At 43.5% G+C, this 12,406-nt stretch overlaps 1 protein-coding gene across 2 annotated transcripts in view; it reads right to left on the bottom strand.

Moving 5' to 3' along the window:
* The window catches only part of EVA1C (eva-1 homolog C (C. elegans)), a 163,549-nt gene that overhangs the window by 49,010 nt on the left and 102,133 nt on the right, over positions 1-12,406 (bottom strand). For both annotated transcript variants that reach the window (XM_006862528.1, XM_006862529.1), the window contains exon 4: positions 11,039-11,191. In XM_006862528.1, the coding sequence (XP_006862590.1) occupies positions 11,039-11,191 (153 nt within the window). The remainder of the gene's footprint in view (positions 1-11,038; positions 11,192-12,406) is intronic.

Here is a 12,406-nt window from a genome sequence, read left to right as displayed (position 1 = left end):
CTAACAGAATTGAAGAAGAAACAGACAACTACAATAATAGTGGGAGATTTTAACATACCACTTTCAAAACAGGACAGAACAACCAGAAAGAAACTCAACAAAGACACAGAGAAACTAAACAACACAATCAATCAAAAGAAGATGAATGGAATACACAGAATCACTGTACCAAAAAAGAATTAGTCGATGCTCAACCATTTCAAGAGGTAACATATGATCAAGAACTGATGGTACTGAAGGAAGAAGTCCAAGCTGAACTAAAGGCATTGGTAAAAAAAAACAAGGCTCTGGGAATTGATGGAATAGAAATTGAAATATTTCAACAAACTGACTCAGCACTGGAGGTACTCACTTATCTATGACAAGAAACTTGAAAGACAGCTATATGTGTGCCCATTCCAAAAAAAGTGATTCAACCAAATGCGGAAATCATCCAACAATATCATTAATATTACATGCATGTAAAATTTTACTGAAGATAATTCAAAACTGATTTCATCAGTACATCAACAGAGTTGCCAGAAATTCAAGCTGGATTCAGATGAGGACTTGGAACTAGGGATATCATTGCTGACATTATATGGATCTTGACTGAAAGCAGAGGATACTAGAAAGAGAATTACTTAAGTTTTATCGACTATGCAAATACTTTTGACTGTGTGGACCACAGCAAACTCTGGATAACATTGTGAAGAATGGGAAATCCAGAACACTTCATTGTGCTCATGAGGAACCTGTACATAGACCAAGAGGCAGTTGTTCGAACAGAACAAGGGAATACTGAATGGTTTAAAGTCAGGAAAGGTGTGCATCACTATACTTATTCAATCTGTACATGGAGCAAATAATCCGAGAAGCTGGAGTATATAAAAAAGAATGCAGCACCAGGGTTGGAGGAAACTCATTAATAACCTGCAATATGCAGGTGACACAACCTTGATTGCTGGAAGCAAAATACTCATGGAGATCAAAGATTACAGCCTTCATTATGGTTGTACTTCAATATAAAGAAAATTAAAAAAAATCCACACAACTGGAACAATAAATAACATCATGATAAACAGAGAAAAGATTGAAGTTGTCAAGTACTTCATTTTGCTTGACTCCACAATCAACACTCATGGAAGTCAAGAAATCAAATGCAGTATTGCATGAGGCATATCTGCTCTAAAAGACCACTTTTTGGTGTTGAAGAACAAAGATGTCAGTTTGATCAATAAGGTGTGCCTGATCCAAGACATGGTATTTTCAAACACCTCATATGTATGTGAAAATTGGACAATGAATAAGGAAGACTATAGAAGAACAGAGGCATTTGAATTCAAGTGTCGGCAAAGAATATCGAAAGGACCACAGGCTGCCAGAAGAACAAACGAATCTGTCTTAAAAGAATTATAGCCAGAATGCTCTCGTACTTTTGACATATTATCAGGAAGAACCAGTCCCTGGAGAAGGACGTCATGCTTGGGAAAGTAGAGGGTCAGTGAAAAAGAGGAAGAACCCCAAGGAGATGGATTGACACAGTGGCAGCAACAATGAGCTCAAACATAACAATTACGAGGATAGTGCAGTACCGGGCAGTGTTTCATTTTGTTGTACATAGGTTTGTTATGAGTCAGAACTAGCCACTCCACGAGAGATAGATGAGGCTTTCTGCTCCCAAAACGCTATACAGGGTCACTATGAGTCAGAACCGACTCGACAGCACTTAACAACAACAATCTGCCATCAATCATGAGGATGTCACTGCACATGAGGCCACCATGAACTGGCCACCCACCCACAGCTAACAACAACACCCACCCACCCTAGAACCACTATACAGGATTACTATGATTCTGACTCATAGAAATTCTGTACAGGGTTTCCAAGGCTATAAATCTTGAAGGGAGCAGAAAGCCTCATCTTTCTCTTGAAGAGTGACTGGTGGGTTTGAACTGCAGATGTTGCTGTTAGTAGTTCAGTGCTTATTCAACACCACCACCAGCACATTATTATTATGACTACGGTCCCTCTCAATGCCTGGTGGTGAAGCCACACATCACAGTTGCACCAATCCTGGAGAGCTTCACTGAGGCCCAGCTGTGTGCTTCCAATGGAACTCCCTGGAGCCTGAGGCATATCAGGTTTTGCCAGACTTTACTTATACACAGAGGAGACACACTCATATCATCTTTCAAGCCAGATGCTCAGGACTAACTACCAATGCAGAGCAAACCCCTTTTGGAGGGCCCTGGCCTTTTAACCATCCCATCAAGCTGATGCCAGATTCTGGGGTTTGGGATAAATAGCCCTCTCCCCTCCCTCAAAGCCTGTGCTCACTCTGCGGTAATGATCGGTTACGGAGACCAGAGGCCACGCACTGTCGCCTGGGGTCTGGATGTGGTCTGCAGGCATGCTTTCTTTGGCTTGCACAGTGTTTGAAAATGGAACATTTCACATAAAAAAAAAAAATCCAGATTTCTAACATCTCATGAGAAATTAGAGGCTGAGGCAACACCATATCCACATTCCCAGCCAGCAACCATCCTTCCCCAGGAGCTGAGTGAGATGCCTGGAGGAAGGGGTTCTGGTCCACTCATGCATCTCACAGGATCCCACTGCTCTAAACTCAAAACAAACAAGCCAGTTGCTGTTGAGTCGACTTCTACTCACAGCAACCTCACGTGTGTCAGAGTAGAACTGTTCTCTGTAGGGCTTTCAGGAGTTAATTTTCCAAAAATAGATAACCAGGTCTTTCTTCTGAGGCACCTCTGGGTGAACTTGAACCATTAGCCTTCTGGTTAGCAATTGACTGCATTCACCTTTTGCACCACCCTGGATGTGGCTCTGCTCTAGTCACTGGGCATTCTTCAGGGACAGACACAGGCCCTGCAGGGCTCACTTTCTCCTGGGGTGACAGACCACAAGCACATCAATGACTCACTCCATGAACAACTATTTCTGTGCTATGAAGAAAACCAAACAGGGAGGCAGCTCCAGGGTGACTGCGGGGACAGCGGCGCTGTCAGAGTGCTCGGGGAGACCTCACTGACATCTGAGCTGACATCTGAGTTGATTCCTGAGTGATGAGACAGGGCTGAGACAGAGATGAGGGGTTAGAACATCCCATGTGTACCAAAGAGCATGTGCAAAAGCCCAGGAGGCAGGAGTGAGTGGAGTGTTCCAGGGAAAGAAATCAGACCACAGTCACCAGAAGAAGTGAGAGGAGAGAAGCAAGGGGCAGAGCTAGGTTGGGAGACCAGATTCTATTCTGATTATGAAGGGGAAAATGAAGGGCTTTCTGTAGGGAAGTAAAGCGTCTGATTTAATCTAAATAAAATCCCCCCTGACTATGAAATGAAGACTAGATTAAGGGAGGAGAGGGAAGTGGTAAGCAGGACAGTCAGGTGACCAGTCCAGGAGAAATGCAAAGTTCAGAAATGATTGGGTTAGAGATTCGCCTCAAGATAGAGCCTGCAGTCTTTATGGAGGGAGCACATAAGTAGCTGGAGAGTCAAAAGAGTGTGTTTCTTAGGTGGGTGATAATTAAAGCATGACTATAAAAGGAGTCCTGGTGTGGTACTGTTGGCTAATGAGTTCAAGCTCACCAGTCGGAATCGACTCGACAGCACTTAACAACAGCAACAATTGTGGAGCCCTGGTGTGGTGCTTTGGGATAAAGCACTGAATCACAAGGTCAGTTTGAACCACAAGGTTGTCGGTTCAAACTCACTAGCCGCTCCTTGGAAACCTTATAGAGGGTCACTAAGAGTTGGAAATGACTCAATGACACTTAAGTACAACAACATAAAACAGATAAAACTGTTTTATTTCCTAAGTGGGGAAGGAAGGCATGAGGGGTACATACCACAAGTAGGTTAAAACCTTAATATATCATTTGCCTGGCCGGAGAGTGAGTGATTTCTTAGCATTTGGTCAATGGGTGCCATGGGATTGATACTGACACAGTGACCTCATGTTACCCAGTAGAACTGCCCCGTGAGGTTTCCTCGGTAGTAATCTTTACAGGAGCAGATCATCATGTCTTTGTCTCACCGAGCAGAGTGTCAGAGGGGTTTGAACCGCCAACCTTTTGGTTAGCGGCCAAACCCTTATCTGTTCACCAACAAGGCTCCTCAGCTCTCAGATCTAGAAGTTGCATCAGCATGGGGCTGCCCTTGGCTTGTGTGTTAGCGCTAGTCTGAGACGTGAGACTCGTCGAGGCTCCCATGTGAGGCTGAGGCCAGCGTGTTGACCCCATGTGTGCATAATAGAGCTGTACTCCATAGGGTTTTCAATGGCCAGGCCTTTCTTCTAGGTGCCTCTGGGGGGGGGGTTTGAACCTCTGATCTTTTGGTTAATAATTGAGTGCTTAAGGCACCTATCGATCTCTGTGTCTTCTAAAGGGTCCTTTGACTTCCCCTTCAAGTCTCTTCCCACCCTAGAGCACAAGGCAAGAAGGTCACTGGTGTTTCAATAGTGGTTTGATCCTTGTGTGCACAAACAGGGAAGGGGGAGCACACTTGATTGCGGAGCATGGGAGCAGGGGAGAAGGACCAGCAGGCTGGTTTAGCCATGCATCTCTGCCAGTCAGCACTCGAGCTTTTCAACCTGAATAGCTAAGTAAGGGCCGCACAAGCTTCCATTCAAGGGCCTTTACATGTCAGCAAGGGTATTAATGGTGTTATAACAGCTGGTCGACCTGAGGATTCCTCAGATTCTCTATGGAAACCTGTCTTATAACCATGACGTGTGCTAACATTTTCTTTGTCTGATCACTTTCCCTCTTTTAAACCCAACTTCTATTCAACGTACTATGAACACAAGGCAGCGATCTACTTACAAACACATAAAGGCAAATAAGTAACCATGGGATCTACCTACTCGGCAGACTGAACTCTACTGCTCAGAAGAAGAGCTAGAATAGATGTTACTTATTGCTGCCGCCCAAAACACTGGTGGCTAAGTTAGATTTAGTAAGCATGAGAAATGGGGGCCCCCCAGTATTAGGAAATGGAGTCCCTTTTTGCAATAGCATAAGGCAGAAAGGTAGATAATGAGGTTGGAAAGTGGTTTAATCATCTCCAACTCAGAAGTCCAGATAATATTTGGGCCAGGGGGCTTCTGCAGTGGCGATGACTTTTAGAAAGCAAACCAGTTGACTCTGACTCACGATGACCCAGTGTACATCCGAGTAAAACTGTGCTCCAGTTTTGGAAGTTGTTGTTGTTAAGTGCCATCGAGTCGATTCCGACCCATAGTGACCCTGCATGGGGTTTCTGAGGAGAAGCTGGTGAGCTTGAACCGCCGACCTTGCAGTTCAAATGCCTTTGCAGTCTAGCCCATTAACCCACAGCACCACACCAGGACTCCATTTTGGAAGTACATCCCCAGAATTTCTTCTGAGGCAACCGGTGGACTCGAACCTCCAACGTTTCAGGTAGCAGCTATGTGCTTAACTGAAAGCTAAGCCCGGGAGTAGGACGACTTCTGCAGCACTTCAGGCAATTGTCCCTTTTCGGAGCACAGTAACAAAGAAAAGAGGAAAGGGTGTGGGCACCTAAGAGATAGAAACCACAGCTCTCAAGTTTCTGAAAACACACAGGTGTTATACGAGAGGAAGAATGCCAGGAATGGGGCATAGGGTAGCACCATCAACAGATAACCCATCCTCGGCAGTGTCTTTCTACCCAGCAGGCAGCAGAGGCTGCTTGCTGGGTAGATAGGAGCCCTGTCTCCCAGACCTAATGAAAGAACAACCGAATGCCTATTTTAGCCTTCCTTTCAACCTGCAGTGCTGGCCTGAAAAGAACCTCCACCAACCACTCTCGACAGAAGAGCCTTCTCATACCGCCAGGCCTTTAGGGGCCCATAGTCCTTGTGAACTACTTTTTGGTTCTCTTACGTCTCTGAGGGTTTGCCTGTGCAGTTAGGCTACCTTGGTGGTGGAGGTGGTTACGTGCCATGGAGTCAGTTCCGACTCACAGTGACCCTGTGCAGGGTTTCCAAGGCTATAAATCTTTACAGGAGCAGAAAGCCTTATCTTTCTCCTGTGGAACAGCTGGTAGTTTCGAACTGCTGTCCCTGAGATTAGCAGCCCGATTCATAACACTACGCTACCAGAGCTTCTAGGCTACCTTGTAGGATAGGTAATTTAATGTGCCAACTTGGCTCAGTTACGGCGCCTAATGTTTTGATCGAACACTAGTTTTGGTGCTTACATGGCATGAAGTCAGTTGGCCTAGTTGCAGCAGATTGCTGCCATAACGTGGGTGGACCTTGCCCAATACAGTAAAGGCCATAAGATCAAAAAGGGAAATTCCCCTAGGGTATATTCTACCTTCAGACTATAAATAAGCATTTTGCCAGAACTCCTCCACTCTTGTCATCACCTGACCCATGGATTTTGAGACACAAGACTGTAGGAATTTCTAGTGTACCACCTGACATAAGGATTTTGGACCTGCAATGTCCCACCAATCATATGAGTCAGTTACCTTGAAAAAAATCTCTCGCTATCTTCCTCCCCTTCCTTCTTGGTGGCTCAAGGGTTAAGTGCTGGACTGCTAGCTGAAAGGATGGTAGTTCTAGCTCACCCAGCAGTTCTGCAGGAGAAAGACCTGCCGATCTGCTTCCATAAAGATTAACTCTGCCACTGAGTGGATTCTACATAAGCTTTCTGAGACTGTATTACAGCCTAGAAAACCCTACAGGGCAGTTCTACTCTATCATACACAAAAGGGGCTTCAAATTGTTTGTGGAAAAATTTCATTATCTTTTCATTCCATTTTTCCCTGAACTTTTTGAAGCCCCCTTGTAGAGTTGTTGTGAGTGAGAATTGACCCAACAGCACTTTACAACAACACAATTGCAGGCATGCCTCATAGAAAAGGAGATTTGGTAGCATAGTGGTTGTGAATTGGGCTGCTAGTCTCAGGGTCAGCAGTTTGAAACTACCAGCGGTTCCACGGAAGAAAGATGAGGCTTTCTGCTCCTGTGAAGATTTATAGCCCAGGAAGCCCTATGCGGGGTCGCTATGAGTTGGAACCAACTCCATGGCATACCGCCACCACCTCATAGATATTGTGGGTTTGATTCCAGGCCATCAAAATAAAGCAACTATCACAATAAAGAGAGTCACACAAAGTTTAAAAATCATGTTTATACTATACTCTAGTCTATTAAGTGTGCCATAGCATTATGAAAAAGTTTGAAATCTTGTGAGAATGACCAAAATGTGATACAGAGAGGGAAGTGAGCACTTGCTATTCGGGAAATGGTGCCAGTAGACTTGCTTCATGCAGGGTTGACAGAAATCTTCAATTTGTAAAAAATGTAGTATCTGCAAAGCTCAGTAAAACTAAAATAATGAAAGGAAGCATGCCTGTATATACAGGTAGTCCCCGATTTACCAGGGATTCCATTCCATCGTTAAGTCAGTTCTGATGTAACTCAAATATGTTGCTTTTTCATTATTGGTGCCAGTTACTACTGGTATTTTCATTAATATGATCCTTATTTGTCTTTGAGGGTTAGAAACATTACATGTGAGTTTACATGCTGCAACACTGTATGTATACAGATTACTACAGATGTTGCTATTGTTGGTAAGGGCCGTGGAGTCAGTTCTGACTCATAGCCATCCTGTGTAGGGTTCCCGAGGAGTGGCTGGTGGGTTTGAACAACTGACCTTATGGATAGGAGTTAAGTGCTTATCATACCGATTCACACTACGACTCCATTACTACAGATAAAATGTACCCCAAACAAAAGAATGGTTGCAGCTCATCTAGGATACGTTGTAAGTTGAGGACTATATATATATTATATCTTACTGATTGTGCTTCTCCAGCAAATCTTATAAGACACCTCATGTTCATGTTTTATTCAGGTCCAAGATATTACTTATGCATGGATTCTTTGTTTAATTTCTCACATGATGCATGAATAAATTATAGCAGCTGAAAGCATGAAAGCCAAAACAAACCAAACCCACCGCTGTTAAGTTGATTCCGGTTCATAATGACCCTTGTAGGACGGAGTAGAACTGCTCCCTCAATCTTTATGGGAGTAGACAACCTCATCGTTCTCCTGAAGAGGTAGGCTTATAGGTTGGTAGGTTTGAACTGTTGACCTTGCAGTTAGTAGCTCAATGCTTTACCCATGGTACCACCAAGGGTCCTATAAGCATGGAGCTCATTCTAGGTCTTTGTCAATAACATACAATTCTTTTGGCGGGTCCACAGCAGGGTCTGGTCTCTCTGCAGTGGGTGGAGACTCTACTTTTTCACTTCCACAGGCTGGAGGGACTGGGAGGGGGAGGAGTTATCAGGCTGAAGTTCAGGCCTACATCTCTTAGCTTCAAACTGTAGACTCCTAAGAAGAAAGACTGTGGGAACCCTCCCACCACACTTAGCACACTAGCTGTTTAGTCTTTGAACAGCCTTCTCTCTCTCTAAACACTTTCCTCTTCCCTTCCCCCTCTCAGGTACCAGAAACCTCCTTCAAGTCTCTGCTCAGCACATCCATCACTCCACAAAATAGCCCCTTCCGTTGCTGCACCAGCTTTCCCTAGTTCCCTCCCTCATGTGCTTTTCTCCTTAGCACTTATCCACACCGGACATACAACATGTTGCAGTTGTTGTTGTTGTTAGGTGCCATCGAGTCGGTACCAACTCATAGCGACTTTATGCACAACAGAACTAAATACTGCCCGATCCTGGGCCAACCTCACTATCATTGCCACGCTTGAGCCCATTGATGCTGCCACTTTGTCAATCCATCTCGCTGGGGATCTTCCTCTTTTTCTCTGACACTCCACCCTACCAAACATGATATCCTTCTACAGCCACTGGTCACTCTTGACAGTATGTCTGAAGTATGAGAGACAAAGTTTGACCATCCTGGCCTCCAAGAAGCACTCTGGCTGCACTTCTTCCAAAACGGATCTGTTGGTTCTTTTGGCAGCCCATGGCACTTTCAATATTTTCCTTCAACACCATAACTCAAAAGCATCAATTCTTCTATGGTATTCCTTATTCACTGTCTAGCTTTCGCATGCATATGAGGTTATTGAAAATACCATGGCTTGGGTCAGACGCACCTTAGTCCTCAAGCTGACATCTTTGCTCTTCAACACTTAAAAAAGGTCTTGTGCAGCAGATTTGCCTAATGCAATACATCGTTTGATTTCTTGACTGCTGCTTCCGTGAGTGTTGATAGTTGATCCAAGAAGAATGAAGTCCTTGACAACTTCATTTTATTCTCTATTGATAAGAATGTTGTTTATTGGTCCAGTAGTGAGTATTTTTTGTTTACTTTACACTGAGAAGAAATCCGTAGCAAAGGCTGTGCTCTTTGATCTTCATCAGTAAATATTTTAAGTCTTCTTCACTTTCAGCAAGCAAGGTTGTATCATCTGCACATTGTAGGTTGTTAATGAGTCTTCCTTCAATCCTGATGCCACATTTTTCTTCATATAACCCAGTTTCTCAGATTATTTGCTCAGCATACAGGTTGAATAAGTATGGTGAAAGAATACAAACGTGTCGCACACCTTTCCTAATTTGAAACCATTCAGTGCCCATGTTCTGTTCGAACAACTGCCTCTTGGTCCATGTACAGATTCCTCATGAGCACAATTAAGTGTTCTGGAATACTCATACTTAGCAATGTTGTCCATAGCTTGTCATGATCCACACAATTGAAAGTCTTTGCATAGTCAATAAGGCACAGATAAACATCTTTCTGGCAATCTCTGCTTTCAGCCAAGATCCATCAGACATCAGCAATGATAGCCCTCATTCCATGGTCTCTTCTGTATCCTGCTTGAACCTCTGGAAGTTCTCTGTCAATGTATGCTTGTAGCTGTTTCTGTATTACTTTTAGTAAAACTTTACTTGCATGGAATATCAAAGATATTGTCTGATGATTTCTGCATTCTGTTGGGTCACCTCTCTTTGGAAGGGGCACAAATACAGATCTCTTCCAGTCGGCCAGATAGTAGTCTTCCAAATTTCGTAGCATGGATGAGTGAGTGCCTCCTGTGTCACCTCACTTTGTTGAAAGATTTAAATTTTTATTCCATCAATTCCTGGTGCCTTGTTCTTTGCCAACTCCTTCAATGCACTTTGGCCTTGTTCCTTCAGTATCATTGGCTCTTGATCATATGCTACCTCTTGAAATAGTTGAACATCAACCATTTCCTTTTAGTACAGTGACTTATGGTGTCTCCGTGTACAATGGGATCAGTCCACTTTGCCCCATAGGGTTTTCATTGGTTGATTTTTTTTTTGAAAGTTGATTAACAGGCCTTTCTTCAGAGGCACCTCATCTGATCGTGTTAACTGTTTGCAACACCCTGATAGATAGACATACGAACTTACCTATCTGTGTCCTCACCACTGCCCATCCATCGCTGGGACATTAGTTCTAGGAGGACTTAGATTCTCTTTTGGTAACTGATAACATCCCCTTGTCTAAGGCATACAGCATTCACTGGATACCTACTTGGTGTGAGTGGCATAAGTGGTTGGTACTTTACTAGTAACTGAAAGGAGTCCCTGGATAGTACAAACAGCTAAGCACTCGAGTACTAGCCAAAAAGTTAGCAGTTCTAATGCACCAGAGACACCTTGGGAAATTGTCTAGGCGATTAGCTTCTGAATGGTTGTATTAATTGAAAAACCCCATGGAGCACAGTTTAACTTTACACATGTGGGTCCCTGTGAGCGGGAACCAGCTTTATGGCAACCAAAAAAGTAACTTACAGGTTGGTGGTTCAAATCCACCCAGTGGCACCACAGAAAAAATGCTTGGCAATTTATCAGTCAAGGAAATCTTAAACAGTAGTTCTACTCTGTAACTCATTTGGACAACGACAGGTTTGGCTTGTAGTTTTTGGTGGAATGACCGATGGACTCCCAATTGCAGGGCAGAAGAAGGTCTGGTTTGGGTGGGGCAATGGCTCCTCTCTGCCCTTGACTTCCCCTCTAGTCTACCCTTGACTTTCAACACTGATTCAGTTACTGATCCACTTAGACATGGGAACACGCACCGAAGGGAGAAAGATGTTCTGCGCCTGGGGAACAGATGTCCTTCTCCTGGGTCTTCCTGCCGTATGTTGCTGAATAGATGTTGAGAAACTTGGATTCATGACAGTGCAATTTCAGCTCCTGGTCTTCACACACGGTCTTGTTTTTTAATTCATCTGAAGCAGAAACAAAAATTGGCGGCACCATCAGCTTCCCTCAGAAGAACCTGTATGTACCCCCTCAATTCTTGGCCATTTGCACCCTCTGGGACCTCTCCCTGAGAAGGGGACAGTGGGCTGGTCCTACCTGCCATGATGTCTTTGACCCTGGGAAACAAATCCCTCTGCAGGAGGAGGTGGGTAGCAACCTCCCCACAAGGGCACAAAGGACAGGAATTATATACTAAGGTGCAACAGAGGGGAAATGCCAGGTTGAAGAAGGCAATATCAATGGAGGTCCTAAGAGATCCCCACCTGTGCTCACACATTCCATAACTGAAGGGACCCTTTTCTTATAAATTGACTTGCAGTCCTGAGGATCCACACAGATAAAGATCTGAGGATCCACACAGATAAAGATAAGTAATTGCCTAAGAATAGCATTAAACCTTCCAGAAAAGAACAGTTACACCTCTCCACAAGGTGAACAACTTTCTAGCTTCCTTATTTATGCACTTTAAAAGAAAACAAATGACATAAAAGCAAACATTTTCTAGGAAAGGGGCAAACACCAAACACTGTGTCTGTAAAAGGATTCCTCTTTAGAGAAGTATGAAAAGCAGGCCCCGAATCGAATCTGGCAATCTAGGAACAATGTCTCAGGGTGATGGCACATTCATGGTTAGGGCAACCTGAACCTAGGATCCAGGTGAAGGTGATGCTTTATTCTGAAAGAATTTAGGAAACAGTTTGTCTACTTGTTGTTTAATCTGTTACCACAGCAAAAGTTTTATTTACAATGAGAGAGAGTTGACATAAATGCACTGCTTAAGAAAATAAGATTTGTTGTTTAAAATGATGAGCATACTTAAAAACTGTTGAATTAGTAAAAATGTGTAATAATGTGATTTTGTAAAGTAATAACAGCTAGTACAGTGGTCATGTGTTATATAATTCTATGTATAGTACATATCCAGAAAGGGAAAATCAATGGAGACAGGAAGTAGATTAGTGGTTGCCTAGGGCTTCGAGTGGAAACAGGGAGTGTTTGCAAATAGGCATGAGAGAACTTTTGAGATGAAGGAAATGTTCTATAACTGGGAGGGTTAGAAGTCAGGAAATATACTGAAAAAAATCATTGATTTGGATACTCAAAATTGGTGGATTGGTGCAATGTAAATTATACCTCAATTATTAAAAAATAGTAAGCATATATTATAAGTACATATTATA

Source organism: Chrysochloris asiatica, unplaced genomic scaffold (genome assembly GCF_000296735.1).
Source record: "Chrysochloris asiatica unplaced genomic scaffold, ChrAsi1.0 scaffold00049, whole genome shotgun sequence".
Classification (NCBI taxonomy): Eukaryota; Metazoa; Chordata; class Mammalia; order Afrosoricida; family Chrysochloridae; genus Chrysochloris; species Chrysochloris asiatica.
The sequence above is the reverse complement of the archived record's forward strand: the minus strand, read 5'-3'. Positions and strand labels throughout refer to the sequence as shown.